A 23,818-nucleotide genomic window follows, 5' to 3' on the forward strand; every position below is an offset into this window, starting at 1 on the left:
TTATACATAGCACAGAGAGAAGCTGTTGCCTTCTGGCAATTATTAGTGAGGTTGCATGGAGGCAGGTATGAGCTCCAGCTTGTCATTATTCATTCACTTTAGACTTGCCTGCATAATTTTAGCTGATAAGAAAAGAAGAGCAATTAAAATGGTGACTGATATCAGATGGTAGAGTCCATGGCCGGACTGCTTGTGGCAAAGAACCAAGTCTTCACATTAATCAGCATGCATTAGGCATGCAGTAGGCACTCAGTAAATATAACAGATGAATGAATGAATGAATGAATGAGTTTAAAAAAATATGATGGCGAAGGCTGTTTTCCCTTCACATTTCTTTCTTACAGTCTTCCAGAATTGACGAGGCATGTGGTGATTAAATGGGCTTCTGGCAGCTAAGCTGAGATAACCACACATTTTGGACCAAAGAGTATCAAGTGAAATAGAGGCAAGAAGAAAAACACTTTATATTTTAGGTTTTAGAAATCTAATTCAGAAAGTTTTGTTTGTTTCTTTTAATCAGAGTAAGTCACAGCCATTAAAAAAAGATGTGTGAGAAAGGAAGATACGGACTCAAGAGATACTTTAGTTGTTGGGCTTCATTTCTTCTTATACTTCCTTTTAAATTTTCTTATACTGATGGTTCTGCCTAGAAAAGCTCAAAAGGAACTGCTTCTAAACCAATTACAAGATAAAGGCCTTACCTGTATGCAAGTGCCCCAGCAAAGTGACTCTCAATGTAAGTGTCCATTACAGGTTTAAAATGATGAAATTTGCTGTCTTGTAACAAATTGATTATGTGAACCTAAAAAGAAAATGGAGCTTTATAAAACTGAATGCAAATCATCACATATATGTGTGTATATATATGTATATATGTGTATATATATGTGTGTGTGTGTTCTTTTTAAGTGACTCTGAAACTATTGAGTACACATTTCAAAAACAGCCTTATGAAAGTCAGGAATGAGAGACAAAATTGTTAAGAAACTATTAAAGAGAATTTAAACTCACCAAAGAATCAAACACTTTAGACCCGTATTTTTGGGAATTTTCATCTAAAATTCCAAATAAGGTATCCAGTGTATCTTGCAGAAACTGTTAGATAAAGAAGCAAATTAATAAATAAAAAATCATCTGTCTTTCCCCTCCAAATAGTCCTTATTCCGTGAATTTCCAAGACAGGGCTAACAAAATAAAATAGCATATACCTTTACTATCTCTGAGCCATCGATTTCTTTTAATTTAGAGAGACAGCCTGTGATCTTGTCTGGGTGAGTTCTCCATTTCAAGAGATCAAGCATATCACCTTTCCAAACAGAAAAGGAAGGTTAGTTGCCTTGGCAGAGAACAATCTCTCACATGAAAGTTTTCCACCAGTACAAGCTAGATTCTTAAACATGTTGCCCACGCCTGTTGGTCACCCAAGCTTCAGGTCCCGCCCCCACCCCTAGACTCTGACTAAGTCTCTAAGACGGCATTTACTACAGCGTATTCTAATTATTTATCTCTTCCCAATGCTCTTGACTTACAAACTCCTACTCAACCTTCAGTTCCCAGATCAGCTGTTGCTTCATCCAAGAAGTCTTTCCTGAACCCTCTAGACTGAGCTAACTGTCCCTCACCTCAGAGTGGCACTGACCTCTTTATTGTAATTGTTTGTCTTTGCCACCATGAGACTGTAAACTCTAAGAAAAAAAAATGTCGAGTTTGGCCCTATGGTATACCAGCACCCAGTACAGAGCAGGTGTACAACAAGCAGTTGATAAATATTTGTTGAATCATTTCCTGGTTCATCCCATTAAAATGGGAGTTTCTTGAGGGTTAGGAATCTGCTTTCTTCATATGTATGCCCCCAATTCATAGCACTCTCCCTAGCAACCAATTCTAACTGGCAATAAAGATCTTCTTAGCAAATGTGACCCAAACCTGGCCGAACTAGAAGGTCCCCTGCACAATGCAGACAGGTCTAGTCAACTGTCAGATCATCTAGTGAGCCCATGGAACTGAGAGGGCCAGTTCTGGACTCCATGGTCATCTTCCATCGCAGATTCTGGGCTAGGGAAGGACCAGCTTCTTTCCACCCCTTCCTAAACTGACAACACATTGGTGTGAGTCTAGCAGGGTCCTCTGAGAACCTTTTTACCTGTTGAGGGTAAAAATTCTTCCCTCACCGTTCCTGGGCAGATGTTAGAAAGGTTCCTGAACATGGTGTCGAGCCTCACTAGTCTCTAGAGGGAGCAGGAGACAGTGGTGTCTAGAAGCCAATGAAAGCAGTAAGAACTGACAAGGCTTGTGTATGCAGGAAGCTCAAAAGGCACAAGAACCCAGCAGGGCTGGCTTCCCAGGGCTCAGTGGGGCTGCGAGAGGAAGACAGCCAAAAAAACAGCCGGCAGGGGTTTTCCAGGCTTCACAGTGAGAATCCACTGGAAAGCATTTGTTTCAAGAGAAACCTAAATGGGACTTGCTGAGAGACAAAAATGACCAACATGGACACAAAAACCAAAAGGACACACACATAGACAAGAAATCAAGGAAGAAGCAGTTGTGATGAAAAAGAAAATGTGACGTGGTCAAAAGAGACGAGAAAAAGTGTACGAATCTTAAGAGGAGAGAGATGCAACCTTCACCAGAGCCAGATTCAAGAGAAGAACTTCACAAAGGAACTGATAGTGAGAAATTTAGTACTAAATGGAAATGTTTATCTACAAAAAGCAGGGGAGGTTTAAAATTAGAAAAATGAGGGAATTTTTAAAATAATGACTTTGAAAAAGAAATTTATGGTATTTTCATAATGGAAAAACCTGAAAATGTTTAATATTCATGTCCAACTCACACATCCTGGAGGTATGATTGGGAGCCTTTTCAAAAATGATGGGTTATATTAGAATAGTAGATAGTCCAGTGGAGTGAGACCCGCCATGGCAGACGTAGCAGGTGCATTCTTCTCTTGCCTATTGGCTGCCCCCCTCCCACTTACTTCCTACTTTCTGCATCTAACTGCAGGATGCCTTCTATCCCGGGCATCTTCTCTTGCAGCTCCCCAGTGCATTTTCCTTGCACCTCACTCCTCACTTCCCACTCAACCTCCATTATACCTCTTACTCTGTCTGGCTCCCTGCTCTCTTGCCTGCCCCTCAGAGCTAAGCTTTTGCAGGGGAGTCCAGGGCATGGTCCAGTGTTGAGGATTGGAGTATGTGCAGAGGAAGAAGATGGCTCTGCAGGCCAGAGAGACACATCTCAGCTGTGGGATATCAGGAACAGCACTGTCATCAGCAGAGGTGGAGAAAAGATGACAGTGGTCCAGACAGTCACACTGGGATGGGGCTAGTCACCTGTCCTGCAAGAAAGCTGATGACTCTCTAGACTGCTCTTAATAGAAGAGAGATTGTAACAGTATGTTCATTTGGATATAATTAATCACATGTGCAAACTGCTTAAAATTAAGTCAAAATTGTTCTCTTAGGTTTCTATTTTAGCTATCTGAAGATTTGTTAGTTCAAATTAGGAACTATGGCCTACTACTGAAAATGTGTATTTTTTTTTTAATGTTTTATTTATTTCTAGGAGAGAGAGAGAGACAGTGCGAGCAGGGGAGGGTCAGAGAGAGAGGGAGTCACAGACTGAAACAGGCTCCAGGCTCCGAGCTGGCAGTCAGCACAGAGCCCGACGCGGGGCTCGAACCCACGAACCGTGAGATCATGACCTAAGAGAAAGTCGGATGCTTAACCGACTAAGCCACCCAGGCGCCCCTGAAAATGTCTATTTTAAACATTCTATTCAATAAGTATTTAAGAGTATACTGTGTGCATGGGGCAACTGGGTGGCTCAGTCGGTTGAGTGTCTGACTTTGGCTTGGGTCATGATCTCCCAGTTTGTGAGTTCAAGTTCTGCATCGGGCTCTATGCTGACAGCTCAGAGCCTGGAGCCTGCTTCGGAATCTGTGTCTCCCTCTCTCTCTGCCCCTCTCATGCTCAAGGTCTGTCTCTGTCTCTCAATAATAAACATTAAAAAAAAAAAAAGTATACTGTATGCGTATTCTACCAAGAGCTAGAAAATAGGTAGATGACATACCTCCTAATTTTTTTTTTTATCACACTCTCAGGAAAAGAGTGAATGAACTACACATTATTTAGGGGAGAAGGAGATGTGGGGAAGTCAGCAACTGTACAGCTGTTAGTCTAAATTTAAGCACTGTTTTTATTTTTAAACTTTTTTTTTAAGCAGCTAAAGGAAGATAAAGAAGTAAAATAATTTCTTCCCTGACCCCTACTTTTAAGAATCTTAAAACATCTGCTTGATCTGGCAGTCACAGATGTCCGGCAGGGTGCTCCGGCCTTGGTATGTTGTCCGTGAACTACACTGGAGTACAGAGCACAGAGCACGTGCCGACAGACACGTCAGGGATCTTGAAATGCAAATCTGCTATAGGAGACTGTTGCTAGACACTGTATCACTTGCTAAATGGCCAATTGTAATGGAAATGAGATTTGTATATTTTCCAATTTGAGTAAAATGAATACAAAGCAATTTAATTCCAATTTGGAACTGGATTATTTCTACACAGAAATGTGTGCCCAGCATGTAAATTGCAGCAAGATCAACTAACTTCCTTCCTCCTTCCCATCTATTTGAAATACAGTATTTATTTCCTGCTTCATTCTGAGCTGTGTTACACTGACAAGGTTAATCAAAGTCAAATGACAATTAAGCACTTATTAGTGTCCAAAAATGAGCCAAGCATTGCCTTCCATATGAGATGTTTAATATAATGATTTTGTGGATAGCTTTATTTGTCCATATCTACTTGAAGATGTTGTCTGCTTTTATAAAGTAGCAACTTCTAATTTTTAGGATTTGGTTCTGTCTTATGTTCACAATTCTGTCTAACATCCTAAAGTGGCGAACAAGAACAAATTAAGTCTGCAGGGCCAAATATGTATTTTAAAAAAATTTTTTAATGTTTATTCACTTTTGAAAGAGAGAGACAGAGACAGGATGTGAGCAGGGGAGGAGCAGAGAGAGAGGAAGACACAGAATCCGAAGCAGGCTCCAGGCTCTGAGCTGTCAGCACAGAGCCTGATGTGGGGCTCGAACTCATGAACCATGACATTATGACCTGAGCCGAAGTCAGATGCTTAACCAACTGAGCCACCCAGGTGCCCCTTCAGGGCCAAATATTTTGATGGCAGATAAGCTACTGTTAGGATTATCTGTGTGGTTGGCCAAATAATGGCCCCATAGATGTCAATGTTATAATAGCTGGTACCTATAAATATGTTTACCTTATATGACAAAAGAGATTTCACAGATGTGATTAAGTTAAAGGCCTTAAATTAAGGGGGTTATCCTGGAATATCTAGTGGGCCCAATGTCACTAGAACATCATGAGGATCCTAAACAGAGGGAAGATGGTCAGAGTCAGAAAGACATAAAGATACTATGCTGCTGGTTCTGAAGATGGAGGAGGGGCCTTGAGTCAAGGAATGCAGGTGGTCCCTAAAAGCTAAAAACTGTAAGCAAAAGGATTCTCCCCTAGAGCTTCCAGAAGTACGGTTCTGCTGACACCTTGATTTTAGTCCAATGAAAAGGATTTCAGATTTCGGACCTTAAGAATTACTCAATGATATTTTTTTTTTGTTTTAAGCCAAAAGATTTACAGTAATTGTTACAAGAACAAGAGATAACTAATACAAACTGAAATTATTTTACCGGAGGCAATCAGTTAAATGTGAACCCGGACTCTTTAACAGACACACAACTAATCCACATAGGATAGATAAAATTTCTGTCTAAGGGAATCAATAGCGGGCTGATTTTCTTATCTTCATAATGTCTATAGGGTAGACTGTCACCATAAAAATCAACGGAGGTTTGATGAATGCTTTATGAACATTATAGAATTATGTCTGTGAGGTTTTATTTAAGGAAAATCATTAATCACAGAATAGGGGTAACGTCTTGACATTTCTTAACTTGGTGATAGCTCTCTTCCATTAAATTTACTGAAAACATGCCATTGTTTTTTAAGAACATTTCTCCAAAAACATTTTTGGAAAAGGAGGAACAAAAACTAATACAAATGTGAAAGAATCATTTGCCAAAATCCTAAACAAATATAGCAACATTGCAAGAGAAGTTGAGAAGTCTCTTAAAAGAAGCCAGCATCATAGTGCTACATTCTGTTGCTTTTCTGAGGCTGTACTCTAAGAGAAGAAATGCACTTCCTACCACACATGCTGTTCTGCGACACCGAAGAAAGAATTAAGGGAACTTATAAATGTTTGGGCCCAGGAACATTTTATGAGATTCAATACCTGATTATGAAGTAATTCTCCTCATCATAATGAATCTGACTTATTAATATGGCATTCAGGATGCCAGCCAGAAGCCTTACATGGCAAGCGTGCCGAACTCAGAAATGTTTCATTTCCTTCCTTCATTACAGATGATGTTTTCATGACAATTTTCCAAGGAGAAGAGCTTGTTTTATTAATCATAACTTGCTATACAATCACTGACATAAAAAGTATGTGAGAATAGAAAAGCAATATCCATCTAATTAAACAAAAAACCAGCCTTTATTCCAAAGCCTGCAATTAGCACTGTTTATGGAGCTATAAAACAAGTGAGATTTAGGTAGTGGTGTTCTTGGTCTCCGCCTCTTTCTTCCTTTCTCCCTTTCCCTCTCCCTCTCTCTCTTTCTTTTTTTCTTTCAAGCAGCTGGGTTTTGAAGGGTTGTGCACTTGGGTTTCAATACTGGGCTAATTTTGAGGTTCTTAAATTATATGAGTTTAACAGACCACTGGGTCACAAATGTTTCCAATTTACTGGAAATCACAAACAGAAGGATCGACAATTTTTCTAGTGCAAAGTCCATAAATATGACATTGGTGCTTATTAAATATGCCTACCAAAATTCACATGAGTACTTAAGTACAAGGGCTTTCAAATACAACAGCGTTATACATTACCATTCTGTGTGAGCTTTGTGGAACAGAGAAAAGATGTTATCCAAAAGGACTCCTTTGTGGCCTTCATGGCTTGATGATTATTTCCAAGGAGGATGCCCTTGGAAAAGGGAAGTTTGAGGTAGCGGGTAGTATCCTGAAGATTTGTGTTTTCTTCACACTGTTTAAAATATTAAAAACAAAATTAAAAAAGGAGGAGTAAGAGACCTCATGAAAATTATTAAGCATAATTTTCATTTCTACTGGTTGTAAACTGGGAAACGTTCCAAACAGCATCACAAATACAATTTGGCTTTTAAGTAAAATACAACAAAAATGTAAAGAAGAATTCAAGCATGGATTTCAGACTCAGACTGATTTGGGTTCAAATCCCAAATCTGTTACTTCTCACAGGAGTGACTCTAACACATTATGTTACCATGCAAGATTGCCATTTCTATCTCTAAAACCTCAGTGTATTGTCCTAAGAACTGGGTTCCATAAAACCTTTCACACAGTGCCTGATACAGAGGAAGTACTCAAGAAATCATATTTGCAGTGACCACAGGATTTTAAAAAAATGCCTGCACTATTCCAACATCTTGTCTGAGGCTGCTATTACACAGCTTCTTACGTTGAACACTGGCAATTTAAAGGAAACTTTTTCAGGGTAATCTAATAGTCCAACTATGTAACAGAGATCTCTGCTTTACAGAAAATGCCAGCTAACGAGTATAAATGGAACTAAAGATTAAGAAAATATAGTTTCATATCTCTAACGTAATTTTTTTTTCATTTTTTAATTTTAGAATGAGAGAGAGAGAGAGAGAGAGAGAGAGAAAGAGCAAGAGCGCTTGAACTTTCAGGAGAGTTGCTGAGGGGGAAAGAGAGAGAATCTTAAGCAAGTTCCAAACTCAGCACAGAGCCCAACATGGGGATTGATTCCATGACTCTGGGATCATGTGAGGCAAAATCAAGAGTCAGGTGCTGAATCAAGTGACCCACCCAGGCGCCCGCCCCCCCTCCCCCCAATATAATTCTTTCTTTAGTCAAGGGTTGTCACTTAATGTTTAAATCAGCAGGAAAATCGTTGGATAAAGAATTGGACATTTGGGGCAATGGCTCTTGATATCATGAGTTCGAGGAGGTGGTGAGTTCAAGTCCCGTTCTGTATGTAAAGCTTCCTTGGAAAACAAAAAAGGAATTGAACATTAATATGATGGTCATGTAGCAACACACAGACTACTTCCCAGTGGCAAGAGGTCAAATACAACCACACACATGGGGGAATCAGGTTGTCATTATACCACTGTAGGACAGTACAAAGAAACATTATCATCATCTACAGTGTATTCTCACTACAGATGTTGAACATGGCTCTACCACAACTACAGATTCCACTTCATAGTAAGTACAAGAACAGGACAACACATTGAACAATACTATATGGCACTAACCAAAAGGCAGCAACTTCTGCAGAATGTCTGGCTTTGTCTCTGCAAGTCTGCTGTCATAAAAAAAAAAAAAAAAAAAAAAAGGATTGTTCTAGAGTAACTCTTAATCCAAGTGCAACACATGGTTGCAGATTTGGACCAAAGTACTGAAAAGATTTTTTTTTTTTTCAATTTAGACATTGACTTAAGCCCTAGATCAGATAAAAAATTAGTGATTGGAAAATCATTAACTAAAAAAGTACATTACAAAATATAAATACTATGAAACAACTAAGATGTCCTTCAGTAGAGGAATGGATAAACTGTGGTACACCCCGACAATGGAATGTTATTCAGTGCTAAAAAGAAATGAGCTATCGAGCCATGGAAAGACATGGAAGAACCTTAAATGCACATTACCAAGTGAAAGAAGTCACTCTGAGAAGGTTACAGGCTGTATGATTCCAACTATATGACATTCTGGAAAAGGCACAACTATGGAGACAGTCCAAAGGTCAGTGGTTGCCAGAGGCTGCTGGGGCCTCTGAGTAGGCAGAGCACAGAGTTGTTTTAGGGCAGTATGATATTATTATTGTTTTATTTAATAATTTTTATTTTTATTTTTTACTTGACAGAGAGATAGAGTCTTAAGCAGACTCCATGTTCACCATGGAGTCCAATGTGAGGCTTGATCCCACGACTCTGGGATCATGACCTGAGCCCAAATCAAGAGTAGGACACACAACTGACTGAGCCACCCAGGTGCTCCTGGGCAGTATGATATTATAATGGCCATATGGTATTATTCCTTTGTCCGAATCTACAGAAGGTACTCTACCAAGAGTGAGTCTTAAGGTAAACTACAGATTTGGGGTGATTATTATGTCAGTGTAGGTTCATCCTTGGTAAAAAAAAAATGTACTGTTCTGGTGAGTGAGGTTGATAACAGAAGAGGCTACTCATGTGTTCGGGTTGGGGGGCAGGTAAATAAGAAATCTATCTCCTCGTCTCCATTTTATTGTAAATGTAAAATTAATCTATAATATCCTTTGGTTAAAAAATTCATGCAGAAAAATACCTAGAAGGATATATACCAGATGATTAATAGTTAACATCATCCAGGTAATTAATGAGAGTCTAATGTTTGTGTTTTATTTTAAATCATCTCTATATTTCTTTGTAATGATAAAAGTGATTTTAGATTACAAATCTGAAAAAAAATATTTTAACAGACACAGAACTGGTATAACTTAGGTTATTCTGAGTATAAACTTTAAAACTCACATGGGTTTTATTCCTTTAAATTTCTTTAAACATCTTCAAGGCTAGTGTCCTGGCCACAGGCAGGAATTTAAGCACAAAATCCCTTTGGTATTCTAGAATACTGTGTGTGGTTCATAAAATACTTTTAAATTTTTAAATAATAAATCTTTAAGAAAGACCTAACATGTTCAGAGGAACAGAACCAGAATATTACAAGATGTTCTTACCAGCACACCTGCCCAGTAACAGGAGTTCCTATAAACACAATAAAGAGCCTCTGTAATACTCTTCTAACGTTGTAACTCCAAATGCTTTCTTTTATTACTGTGACATATTTCATGGAGACAGCAGAGTACAAGAAACACACATATACGGTTTAGAGAATCATAACAAAGTGAACAATTCAAATGTCTTCTTCAGAAAAAGTGCTCAGGCAAAGTAATATTCTGGAAGCCTGAAATACCCTCCCCGCTCCAGCCTCCCTCCCCTCTCCCCAATCTTGTTCTTGGTGTCAGGGCTTGGAACACAGCAAGTCATAGCATGAGTCACAGCACGCCCCACTGCACCTATTTCCTGCCTGGATCTGGTCTGCGGGGTCAGGAACATGCTCTGGTCTGCCATCCTTTGCCTGACTTGTGCTCTCCATCTGTCTCCCCACCACTTCCTACTGTGACCAAAGTCTCGTGCAAACTCAGCAGACGTACTGTCCAGCTATTTCTAGGCCTTCCCCCTCGGGAGCTAGAGCCGGCCCTATTCTGCTATGCTCCATCTGTTCACAGAAATTCTGCCCCTGTAGATAAAGCTCTTATGCCCCCACCCACTAAATAACTGCCTAGCTCGTGAATACTTCTGGCACCGTCTTAGAATTCCTGCTTGATGTGCTCATCTAGCCCAACCAGTAGTCATGGACTGACCACTTCTGTGACTGCTGATACAGTGACAGTGTCATGCACTTAGGGAGCACTGTGAATACAAGATTTGGCTGCCTTCTCCTAGGCTGATCATTGTGGCCAGATTAGTACCGTCAGCCCTGCTTCACTTCACTTCTCCCTCAGCCTGGGGGGGTCAAGATCTCAGCAGGTGTGTGTTTGAGGTGTGACGCCTTGACAGTTCTTAAGGCGAAACTCCATTACTCTCAGTCAAATACAAATACAAGAATGAACATAAACAGCAGGACACAAAAGTTATTTCAAGACCTTCTGCCAAGAATGCCAGGTGTCGGTAGGAGGGGTTGGGAGGTAGGTAGGGGAAGGGAAGGTGGAGAGAATTCTACCCATCAATTCAGCCAGTGGAGAATCACTCTTTGGTCTCTATGAACCTTTTGATGATAACATTTGCCAGGGGTTTGACAATGATTTTTTTGTCCAATAGGAGCTAAAGGAGATAATGCTAGGTATGGGGTTAGAGCTGGCGGTTTTAATCTATTCCTGAAGAACTTAAGTGGCTTTGAGAAATTGTACGGAATGATCTTAAGTGGCATATCTTTTGTTGTTCAATGAGGTTCTCAGCATGCATCCTTAACACATCATACAAACGGGCGAGATTTTAAAAGCCATCTAAGAAATTACCATTTACAAGGGTTTATTACATGTCAGGGACTGCAAAGCACTTTACAAGCATTTTCTTATTCTCATAACAACCTCATGCGACAGGACACCGTAACCTGAGGAACTATGTGATTTGCTCAAAGTCACATTATCAGTATGCATCAGAATCGGGTATTGAACCACAATTTCTGTTCATAACTACTATAGAACACTGCCTCCTTCCAATGGTGTTTCAACCAAGTTTTGAATTTTGTTATAATGAAGTACACATTATTGACTTATAGGTAACATATCAAATGATAGTAAGGCTAAGGAAGACCAAAATTTCACTTTTCAAAAAAAAAAAAAAAGATGTATTTGTGGGAGATACTCTGGGAGGTAGCTGAGAGTCATCTGTGCAACTGAAATGGCTTCATGTCATATAAGTCCAACAGCGAGATGACTCGGCTGTTTTCTGAAACCATGGATGGAACATGTAAGATCAATTGACCTGCATGTGGTGGGGAGCAAGGCCAGGTAGGAGCAGATAAGGCATGACACAAGAGCTTGGGAACACAACATGCAAGTGAGAGATCATCTTTCCATTTATTTAATGAAAGAGAGTCTACTGAAGAGAAACTGGGTTGAGAAGCAGTGAAGAATAGAGATGGGGTTCCCAAAGGTGGGCCTATCAGGCAGGGACAGGTGTCCGCCTTTAGACCTGAAGCCATAAAGTTTTCCCAGCCTTTTATAAGGAAATGCACAGTTCATTAGCAAAATCTAGGCAGTGGTGAAGAATCCGCAGTAAATTCCTCAAGCGTTCTACAGCCAGTGGGGAGAAGGCTCTGTACCAGGTGGGCAATTGCAAACCAGGATATGGCATGGAGAAAACAAATGGGTATGAACAATCCCTCTCTCCCGCCCACATCCCCTAAGAGTCAATCAAGTCTCAGAAATAAAGCTAGAAAAGTATGGTGTGGCACTGGCTGTGTGTTAATTGGAAATACTAGTAGAAGAGCCATGGGTGGGTGCTGGAATGCCCGTGGGCCTGAGGCTGACCACTGTAAAACCACAGCTTCCCACTAAGCTGTACCGCATGTAGTCAAGAAGTGGCTTTGTCCCCACATTACAATGCAGTTATGCCCCTAAACTAGATGAGTGGTGAAATACCAATCACTCGCATTCTGGGGGACACTTGTGCAATAGCTGTTTTGGTTTGGGAACAGGGACAACTTTTTTCCATCAAATCCTGTGCAGGCATGGCACAAGGCAACGAGGACATGAAAATAATAAGACGCTGACCTCCCTGTTCCCTTGTGACAGACACAGCCAAGGTATTACCTGGGATATGGATACATGATGATAGACAGATGAGGGAACAATTAACTGAGCCACTCTTTCTGGGAGAAACAAGGCAACATGACCACGGCCTCTTGAGGCTGCCACTGGATTACAGGAACAAAAAAAATGTCATTGTCACAGTAAGGGACAATTCTCTGTTTGCTTCGAAGGGCTGGGATCGAAGGGCTGGGATCTGTGCGAGTCATCTCAAAATGTCATGAAGTTAATTTATTATAAATTGGAGTAGAAGAAGTAAGAACCAGCCCTCTGCTTAACTATGCTTGAGATTAAAATCAGACTTGACAGGACAAATGTGCTCAAGACTCTCCCAGAAGAACTCAAAGCAGGCTCTGGGAAGCGGTGGTGGTCTCAATCTGCTTTAAGATGACACAGCTTGGCTCACAGACTATTCCCCTGGCCAGGGTTGAAGCCAGTTGATACAGCAATGAATGGTGCATTATGCCGCAGGCTACTTGTTTGATCCACCACCTTAGTAGTGTGAAAGAGAGCTGCACTGGTCAGTCCCAAGCAATGTTCCAGAAACGAGTATCTGCAATAATATAAGCTATGTGATGGGGAGATGAACATTTACAGTTTATGCAGAAATAAACAGATACTGAAATTCAGAGTGCATTAATCAACTTAGGGGGTCTGTAATTTGCAGGAAGAATTAAATTTAAAAAATACAGTAAGTTAGACAATCCATTTGGAACTATATTTTACCAGTTAATCAAAACCAGATTTAAATAGTTGGTGGCAGCAAAATACCCTCTTTTAGGGAATCTTTCAGCATGATTAGCCATTCTGAAGGATATGATTAAAATTGATTAAATTCCTATTTGCTAGTCTCTTAAATTGGTATTAAGAATGTACCAAGGAAATAAACACAGTCCCTGTCCTTGAGGGCATTATGCCTCTGGCCTCATCACCACTAAGAGAATGTTAAGATAAGGGCCGCTGGGCTTCCAGTCCTGCTGGGGAAGGGAATCAGGCATCATGGGACAGGTGCTGTGTGACTTCAGTCATACAGAATCAGAGGCTCATTCTGTATGAGTGACGTATATGTAGAAGAAATTGTAAACGTAATAAAGGCAGTAGAGAAAAAAGCACATAAATGAGACTAGAGGGTCATGGCAATTAAATGCATTGTGGGATCCTGGATCGGCCTTTAGAACAGAAAAGTGATATTAGTGGAAAAACTCATGAAATCCAAGTAAGTTTTGTGTTAACAGTACTGTACAAGGTTAATTTAGTTTCAATAAATATGCTAAGGTTATGTAAGATGTTAACATAAGGAGAAGTTAGGTGAAGGGTTCAGGGGAATTTTCTGTACTATTTTTTTGCGATTCTTCTCTAGGTCTAAGATAGCTCATAAACAACCTTTTTAAAAAAATATCCTGACAACTATATGCACTTTAGTAAGGCTGGAGCATGGGGTTTTTCAATACAAAAAAAGCCTCAGGAGGTGCCTGGTGGCTCGGTTGTTAAGCATCTGACTCTTGGTTAGGGCTCAGGACACAGTCTCACAGTTTTATGAGTTCAAGTCCCACATGGGGCTCTGTACTGGCAGCATGGAGCCTACTTGGGAATCTCTCTCTCTCTCTCTCTCTCTCTCTCTCTCTCTGCCCCTCCCCCACTTGCACTGTCTCTCTCTCAAAATAAATAAATAAACTTAAAAAAAAAAAGCCTCAGAACTGCCCTAAACCTCTCAATTAGGAAAACCCAAGGTGATTCTGATACCTCTGGTTTCACTTCCCTAGATTAAGTACAGCCAAGAAAGTAGAACTGACCAGTCCTACAACCGTCTATTTAGATATGGAGGATGCATGTGAAAAGCCAAGAAAAAACTACAGGTTTCTGTCCAGAGCAGGCATGACTGGGGGGTGGGAGTAAATTTCAATTTGGGACCCACTGAGTTTGAGGGGCCCCTGGCGAAGCCACCTGTAGATGGTTAGTAGGCTGGTAAAAGCTGTGGACTGAAAACCCACTGTGGCCCCTATCAGCAGATATGTGGCGAGCTAACCCATGGCAGAGCCCAGGATGGTTTCAGACTGTAGGAGTCACACATGGTGGCCAAGGGTGAAAGCTGTGCTAAACCCTACAGGCAAAGTGTGGATAAAGAGAAAAAGGTCCTTAAAGGAGAAGGATGGAGCTCAGGAGAACATTTTCAAGCAGACCAAGGAATGTGGGATTTTGAGGAAGTGTGATCAATAGTGTTATATGCTACAACGAAGTCAATTAAGGAAAGATTCTGAAAGCGGCCAGTGGCTTTAGCCACTGTGGGAAGAATGAAGATGTGCTGGTATAATCTGTTAGAATGAAGGGGCTTTCGGGATGTCACATTAGTAACCTTCAGTGTTAAGACCAAGTCCACCTATTAAGTGACCTTGGCCTTCTTTGTCTTTTTTCTGTTCAGCATGGCACGCTTTTATGCTAAACTTATCAGCTTACTTTTAAACTTTATAGGTGCTACATTTTAAATTTCTCTCACAGTGACTAATAAAATAAGGGATATGTGACCCAGTATGGTGGGCACTAGTGACTTCGAGGGAGATAACTTCATTTGAGCTATGGGGACAGAAGCAGCCTGAGCAACGAATGGAATGCAAGGAAGTGGAGACAGTGAAGGAAGACTGGCCTTTCATGTAGACAGAGCATGGTGGGAAGGGAAGGAGGACGGTGTGGCTATTTAAAAAGTCTTCTTTTTGTTTTTAAGAAACAGGCTTGAGCAGGTTTGTGAATCGGAGAGAACACTAGCAGAAGAGAGGAAACAGATACAGTAGCAGGAGGAAGAGGGGACATGGCGAGAAGCAGGGTCCCTCCAGGGAGTCAGGAGGGAGGAAGATCTTGAAGGAAGCAGGTGGAAGAATGAACCTTGCAGAGAAGGAGTCTTGTCCCATCATCTGAGACAGGAAGCAGGAGGGAAGGGAAGGATGCAGATAAGCTTGCAGGTGGCAAAGGAGAGCACAGGAAGTTAAGCAAGTTCCTGTCTGATGGCTTCTGTCTTCTCTGCTAAGTAGAGGGGAAGTGGTGTGATAGGCGGAATGGTTCAATCTTGTAAATAGCTCTCGTGGGGGCTGATCTGGAAGAACTCGTGGTGAACTGGGAACAGCCACCCTTTCTAAGCTGTGATGCAACTGTCAGAGTTTCTCATGTCTCTCTCAGTCTTCACGATGATAGTTTCATCAACAAAGTTTTAAACTTTATGTAGTCAAACTTATAAGTTTTTTTCTGTACTTGATTTCTAATCTCTGAGCCATTCTTAGGAAGGCCCTCCTTATCTGAATATTATAAAAATGTTCAGTCATGTTTGTAAGGCTTTTAGTTTTTTTTTTGTTTTGTTTTGTTTTGCCTTTAATCTGGAACTTGTTTTGTTATAAGAAGCAAGGTAGCTCTTTCTTTTCCTCTGGCACCCATCGGTGTCATCTCATCACTACTTATTAAATGGGTTATTTTTTTATTCAGTGATTTGAAATCTACTCCTCCTCCTATCTTTTCTACTTTTTTCTAAAATAGTAAATTCAAGGCTGCAGTTATCAGCATGCTGTGTGTCTTCCTGCATGGGAGAAGGATAAGCATTATGCTCATAACATGGTTTTATAATCATCAGCTCCAAGTGGCCTTAGACTGAAAGTGAACCTGCTGGCTCAGTACTAGGAAAAAGAAAACCATGGCATCAACTAGACTAAAAACAAAAGTTATTAGAATTGCCAAGTATCCTACGCCTCTTCAAATAAGCAACAGTGAATAATCCTAAACATAAGGCAACACAGCTACTTACGGCTCTTCTGTGGAACTAATGCTTCCTGATGGGTCTACTCGAAGTAGGTCTGCCCAAAATTAGACCATCTATAGACTCATCCCAAGCCTCCCTTGTGGTTGAGGAAGATCACTGGGAACACCTACCTTTTAAATTGCTCAAGCTCAAATAAATAAATTTTCCTACACTTTATGGATCAGAATTCTAAACACTCTCATGAAAATTTATAAAAGGGCTTGAGCAGATTCAAAGCTCTACTTCTGAGAAAAGTTTTGCCCTTGCCAGCAGGCCCACGGCAGGCCTCTGGTATCAGAATAAAGTGGTTCTCTGTCTGGAAGTCAGTACCAGTTGAGCTTCTCACACTTCTGCGGAGAAGCAAGCTCCACTCCCCGTCAGCCTGGCCTTTTAGGTGTAATGATGTCTCTAAACATCAACTATGAATCTTGGTATTATTCGTACTCATTTAGGGGAGTCAACCTAGACTTGACCAGACACTTAGCACCTGCCCCCAAACACTGTCTGACCCACAGGTGAGAAAGCCCATACTTGATATACCATATAAAAGTGATTCATTCTTCTATATGTTATTAGGAAGCTGGGAGCTCAGGTTTAACGATCTTAGCCCTGCCTTTTCTGAGTCAAGATTTAATGTTACACAGATGCAATATCACAAACACTCATACCAAGTACCATTCTGCCTTTTGGAAAACTGTAGCTAAAGACATTGCGTGTCATACATCTTACATAAAGCATCTCTCAACTAATGGTGAGATAAACAGATCATCTTAGTTCCAGTACTTTGAACTCCTCTGTTTGCTTTACTGATTTCTCTACTTTAAAATATTTTGTCTTTGGGGCCACCTCAGTGGCTCAGTCAGTTAAGCACCAGACTTCAGCTCATGTCATTATCTCATGGTTTATGAGTTCAAGCCCTGTGTGGGGCTCTGTGCTGACAGCTCAGAGCCTGGAGCCTGCTTCAGATTCTGTGTCTCCCTCTCTCTCTGCCCTTTGCCCACTCACACCCTGTCTCTCTCCTTCTCTCAAAAGTAAATAAACATTAAAAATTTTTAAATATTTTGTCTTTGTATTTTATTTTTTTAATTTTTAAGTTTATTTATCTATTTTGAGAGAGAGTGCAAGCAGGGGAAGGGCAGAGAAAGAGGGAGAGAGAGAGAATCCCAAGGCGACTCCCACACTCTCTGCATGGAGCTCTAGGTGGGGCTCAAATGCACAAACCATGAGGTCATGACCTGAGCCAATCCAGAGCCAGACACTTAACAGACTGAGGCATCCCAGGGCCCTGTCTTTGTACTTTAACACTGTAAGTTTCTTTAAGTCTCTTTTCAAAGTAGAGGGAATATAAGTGGCAGAAACACAAGGGACTTTAACTGTTTTATTAACTGCTATATTTCTAGTACCTAGAATAGTGCCAGACGTGTAGTTTGTGATCAGTAACTGTGTTGAACAAATAACTAGAAAATGAATGATTAAATATGCACATACACATACATGCACATACCAGTACAAGTTGCCAGTTTGTGCATCAACACTCATTTTATTAGCAATAATCCAAAAGTGAAGAAAGTTTGTATCTGCTTCATTCATTCAATAAATCTTTCCTGCGCATCTACCGTGTGCCAAAACCCCTCTGACCCAAGTTGCCACTCTTGAAGGACTCATAAATCTCTTGGAGCAAGCTGAGGAAGCATCAGACAACTATGGGACGATATTATGAGTATAATGGTAAGACATGTGTGCAGAAACCCCGAGAACTCCGAGGAGGGCAGCTGGCCAGCCAGGAACACAGGGAGTAGGGGCAGAGAGTGAGGACCATTCTTCTCATAAAGGTTGTGGTCAAGGTGAGCCTCCAAGGATGAGGAGTTAACTACAGGGAGAGGCAGAGGAAGGGATGGCGCCAGGAGTGCCAGAGGCAGAGGCAGAGCAGAGAGAACCAACAGCCAGTGGGGAAGGAACTTGAAGGAGCTGGATGTGACCATGGCATCAAATCCAGGAGTGGTGAGAAGTGAAGCAACAGGGAGTTGGGAAGGCTTGCACATTCTGAGAAGCCTATGATTTATTTTCTCTCCAATCAGCAGTTTTTCAGGGGGGTTAAATTGGGAAGTGACCTGGTTAGGCCTGCACCTTAGATGGTCACCCGGATGGGATGAAACCTGGACCAGACAGAGACAAGACCCAGGAGGGCAGAACCACTTAGTCCAGGTATGAACTGATAAGTCCATGCCCGGAAAGTCATGTGATTACAGAAATAGAGAAAGGCAAAGGAGAAATATTTTGGAGAAAACTGTATCTTTTAATTCTTTGTTTTATAGTTACTATTCTATACTTCTTTATTATTAGTATTTTTGGATAACTTCTCAGGAGCTGATGTTTTATGAATCTTCATTTTATTGTCTGCTACTGTATACTTTGTTCCCAACATTTTTATGACAATTCTTGATGCACAAGAATAGAAAGTAACAACCGCTAAAGTTGTTACAACTGCTAATTCTCTACTTGCTTAGTGAGAGCAGAGGACAAGAAACATGTAATGGTGACCCTGCTAAATTTATTCCTGATGGGATCCAGATTCGAAAGCATGTCTGTATCAGAAATTTTTAAAAACTTAATTTGTAAGGTTATTTAGTTATTTAGTTCTCTCACAGCAACAGAAAGGACTTTAATGTCAACATATAAACTTACCCAAATATGTACACCTAAATTAAGAAAAAAAAACCATCTTTAAAAGAAGTTTGAGGATCACACAGACTACAGAGGCAATACCTCAAAAAATATATACTCCTTGCCAGCAATCTTCCAAAGAGTATTCATTTTAGTCACTTTTTTCTCTTTTCCAGAGGGGTAATAAGATAATGAATTAATAATTCAGCCCCATCGTCAACACCTGATTGACGTTACCTTATGCACGATGAGCTCATGAGTGCCATCTGGAAGAGTCCTACCATCTTCCTGCATCAGAGGTACGAAGGAGAAACCAAACAATTTCTTCTCTCCTTTCTCCTTTGCTGTGAGAAAAAAAAAAAAAAAAAACACAATTATTTGCTTATTTAAGGGCCTGTTTACACACCTGTGTTCGGATTCACAGGCTGCCAACAAGCGTGATCATCAAGAAACACAATCCACATTCAGCAGCTCCCTCTACACAACAGTAAACAGCTTTTCTTATGAGACCTCCATCTACAGCCGCCAGCATCCAACCCATATTCCTGCCCCATAATCTCCAAACTGTGCTGCTTGACTAATTTTTTTCTTGGGACCCACTCTCTAAAATTATGTTTTAAAAAAATTTCTGGGTTGCCTGTTTTTTCTCTCCACATCCTACCCTCTCTCCCCAGGTGTAAATAAGCAGCACCGAGGGCAGGATTCTTCTATTTTATTCTACTCTAAGCTTGGTATCTCAGAGTGCCAAGAACATAGTAGATTCTCAGTACGTGTATGTTAAATACGTGAATTTAACAAGTGAATGAATGAATGTGAAATTCAATGTTTTGCTTACTACTTGTGCAAGAGTAGTTTCTAAGCTGTGTATTGGTCTATAACAGAACCTTCCCTACCTCCACCTGTGGAGGACAGACAGCCCTGTAGAAGCCACCTCCTTGATATCTTAGACGTGCTGGAAGACAACATAATTGCAATCAACAGTTTAAGTAGACCTTATTGCAAGATGGAAGCTGGAAATGGGGCAATGAGGTTTGCAGATGCCTAATGAAGAATTATATTGGGTACAAAGGTCAAAGGTCATTGGCAATTATTTATAGAGAAGGAAACTGAGATCACATGATGTTGGGTAACCTGCTCTAGATCTTGAGTACCATTCCATTTCTTTACAACAAACTTCCTTCTCTCCAAAAATGGAGAAAGCATTAAAAGATACTGGTTAGTTCAAATGGACTATCTCCTTGTATTTAGACGTGTAGAGAGGAGTTCCAGTGCCTGTTAGCCTATCATGGGCTGGACGGTTATTTTTTCCCACTCAGGTGTGCAAGTGGAGCATTATACTTGATCGAAGAGTCCAGCTTTGGGATGAAGACCAGATCTAGAGGAGTTAGGTATGGTGACCTTGAAGTTCAGACAAGAGACTTTATTAACACATCATTTCCTCATGATAGCTTCTGGCGGTTATCCACAGGGGAGTGGGGCCCCACATGGAGAAGAGTAATTTTGGCTTTCTGGTTTTGGCCTCTAGCATGAGGACATCCTTGAAAATGTGATTATAGCAAAGGATTTTTTTTAAAGTTGTTAATTTCAATCCCAGAGAGAAACTGGGAAAATATCAGTGTGCTTTACAGTGAAGATCTTGAGGATGAGACTTCTATATCAGTGACAGAGCTGGCTATGGAACTCATGATGTAGGGGAGAACATTTACTTAGAAGCAATTCCTTAAGTTTATGTGACTACCTTTTTGGTGTGGTTTTTGGTATTCAATATGGAAGGGTAAAAAGATTCCATGAATGAATAAAATTAGTAAAGGTAAGAAACAAAGAAAAGTCTCCCCAAATATGCCTTGCTGTAAAAAAGAAATAAATACCAAAGTTTAAAGTATATAACCTTCTGTCCTGAGTTACTAGATCAGCATTAATAAGTTGAATGGATTATTATGCATTATATGATCCCCTTTCACTAATGAGGACCCTAAGTTATGGATTCCACCTCCTAACTTTGCCAATTTGTTCTAATACCCCAACTCCAACAATTGTGTCTAGGGACCTCAGATTTACTGACCCTCTTTCTGTGCCCCTCAGCTCTCACTTTCTATTTCCACACCCCATCCTTCTAATCACTTAGGATCCCCTCAACCCGCTACTCCTCCACACTTCCCATTATAATACTGTGGGTCAAAACCCAACTTGCATTTTAGTCTACACCTCATCAGACCAATCTTAAATTAATGCACATTAGCTGCAGATGGACCCTTAACTGGGCAAGCCTTCCACATATTCCTAACCAACTCACCTTTCCACTTTTCTATATAGTGATTCCATCCATCCTCTCCCCTTCACAAGCCTCCCATACCTCAGCCCTTCCCTCACTCTGAGCAGATACAGACAGGGCTCCCACATGCTCCACTGAGGAATGCACCTGCACTGGCTCTCTGGCACCATGCCTCCACTGTCCACTGTCCATGGGGCTCTGGACCACATGCTCTCCTTATGCAAGGGTAGTGCTCCTACACTTCGTCCCTCTCTCTTCTACATCATCAGCTTTCCATCTCTACAAAACTATTTCCACCAAACATGCTTTAGAACTCCATCTTAAAAAAGAAAAAAAAAACCCCTCCTGTGACTCATTGTTGCATCATAGTTACTGTGTTACTATCTCATTTCTCTGCTGTCTTGAATACTTGATAGCAAACCTTCTGAAAAGATTTGTCTCTACCTACTGCCTGCCCTTCCTTTCCTTCATCTCAATCTTGGACTCACTCCTGCCAGGCTTTCATCACCACAAATCCACTAAAACCACTTGTCAGGTTCAATGACTTCCATGATGCCATACTGGGTGGTAATTCCTCTGTCCTCAACTTATTTATCATTGGCACCTGTCATATCAGATCAATTCCCTCTTTAACATCTTTCTTCAGTTAACTTCCTGGGTTCTATTTCTGGATTCTCCTTCTACCTCTCTGGCTATCTACTCCCTTTTAATATCCTTATGGCTTCTTCTCATTCTCCCAAGATCTAAATGTGAAAGTACCCCAGAGATCCACCCTTGGACCGGCCTCTGCTATCTAAATTTACTCTTTAGGAATCCAATTGCATCCAGCCTCATGGCTCTGAAAATTATGAGCACTGGTGATATGGTGGAGCTGGCCTATACTGGCTCGCATAAGTTGACAGTGTGCATCTATTCCCAACTTCAAGTTCAGTGACGGTCATGTTGGTAGCTTGAATTTAGCCATGGTGGGAGCATTTACTTGATGGAAATTAGCAATAGCTCTAATTCACGGCTTTTGTCTCCCCCCACCCAAGCACTGGTTAAGTATTTACAGCACAACACTGAGCCCTGTGCTGTCCCCAAGTTTGTCTCCAGCTTGGATCTTATTCAACTGTTTATCTGACATCTTGAATATCTTAAAGACTTCTCAGATTTCATATGTAATATTTGGTTTTTGCTCTCCAAAAAGATCCTTCTTGTTGCTTCTCCCACTTCATTAAATGATCACTTCATTCTTAGGCCAAAACCTTCGGGGTCATCCTGGACTTTTCCCTTCCTTCTCATCTATTCTATCAATAAATCTGCAAAAAAGAATTGACCTACTACCATCCTAATGCAAACCGCATTAACCTCTTCCTTGGGGGACTGCAAAAGCTCCCTAAATGTTTTTCTATTCCTACCTACAACCTCTCATCTCAAAGCAGTCAGGCTTATCCTAAATCTAAATCCTCTAATAGCTCTCCTCCCTCCAGACAAAGTCCTAAGTCATCCCCATGACTTATAAGACAATATGGGATCTGACTCTCCTGCTACGTCTCTGGTCTCCTCTCCAAACTCTCCCAGCTGCTCATTCTGGCCTCCTTGCTATTCCTTGAAAATGCCAAGCAGGTTTCAACCTAAGCGTTTTCTATTTACTGCTCTCTCTACTTGTAATATTCTTTTCCCGTAGATACCCAAGGGCTCATGCCTTTATTTCTTTAAGGTTTCTGCTGATACATCTCCTTATCAGAGAGCTCCTTTCTGACTGCCCTTTGTAAAATGGCAACACAGCATCATCACTTTCCACACTTAAATCCGATATAATCTTCTTTACTGCACTTACCCTACCTGGTATAGTATGCATTTATTTGCTCAGATATTGCCTTTCTAGCATGAAAGCTCTATGAGAGGAGGTATTCTGTTGTGTTCACTCATGTACCTCCAATGCCCAGTAAAGTGCTTGACACACAGTAGGTGTTCAGTAAACTCATGTCATGAAAAATACTTTTTGGATAAATATATGTATACAGAGAAATATCTGGAAGCTCATGTGATAAAATGATTGCACTGATTATAGTTGGGGGGATTATGGGGGTTTTTCTTCTTCACGCTTGTGCTATTTCTTCGGAATTTTAACAATGAATATTAAAAAAAACACTATGAACAATGTTTGAAGTATAAGGACAAGAGGAAAGATCTAATAGGTTTTACTGAAAATAGCCTTTATTCCATTTTCCAAGTTCTCTGTCAAAATGAATTTCTCCAAATGCTTTCTCCCTTTTGTCTCATTTCATCTTTGCTTTCCTCTTTTTCTCACCTTAAAGCTCAAAGCTCGTACTAGGCTTAACTGAGAACTGATAACAGAGATTGGGGAAGCAAAGCAATGGCACCATTCCAGATGCTTTGTGCTTTCCTCCTCCAAGTCCTTTCCATGACACTCCTCTGGGAATTTGGAAGAATGGTAAGACCTTGCTAGTCATCTCCTCACATTCTGAAACATGCGCAAAAGCAAAATTACTGGAGGTCCCTGAGCCAATCCTAAAAATATGCCACCGTCCCCAGAGCTGACAGTCCTTCCCTTCTCTGAATCCTGGTGCATTACACAGCACTCAGGTGAA

At 40.8% G+C, this 23,818-nt stretch overlaps 1 protein-coding gene across 2 annotated transcripts in view; it reads right to left on the minus strand.

The window, feature by feature from the left end:
* The window catches only part of DOCK4 (dedicator of cytokinesis 4), a 422,569-nt gene that overhangs the window by 131,740 nt on the left and 267,011 nt on the right, over positions 1-23,818 (minus strand). For both annotated transcript variants that reach the window (XM_039256914.1, XM_039256913.1), the window contains exons 16-20: positions 19,187-19,293; positions 6,972-7,128; positions 1,209-1,306; positions 1,012-1,095; positions 702-802 (exon numbers count right to left, since the gene is read on the minus strand). In XM_039256914.1, coding sequence (XP_039112845.1) covers positions 702-802; positions 1,012-1,095; positions 1,209-1,306; positions 6,972-7,128; positions 19,187-19,293 — 547 coding nt within the window. The remainder of the gene's footprint in view (positions 1-701; positions 803-1,011; positions 1,096-1,208; positions 1,307-6,971; positions 7,129-19,186; positions 19,294-23,818) is intronic.

This window comes from Hyaena hyaena, unplaced genomic scaffold, assembly GCF_003009895.1.
Source record: "Hyaena hyaena isolate Hyena2069 unplaced genomic scaffold, ASM300989v1 scaffold_594, whole genome shotgun sequence".
Classification (NCBI taxonomy): Eukaryota; Metazoa; Chordata; class Mammalia; order Carnivora; family Hyaenidae; genus Hyaena; species Hyaena hyaena.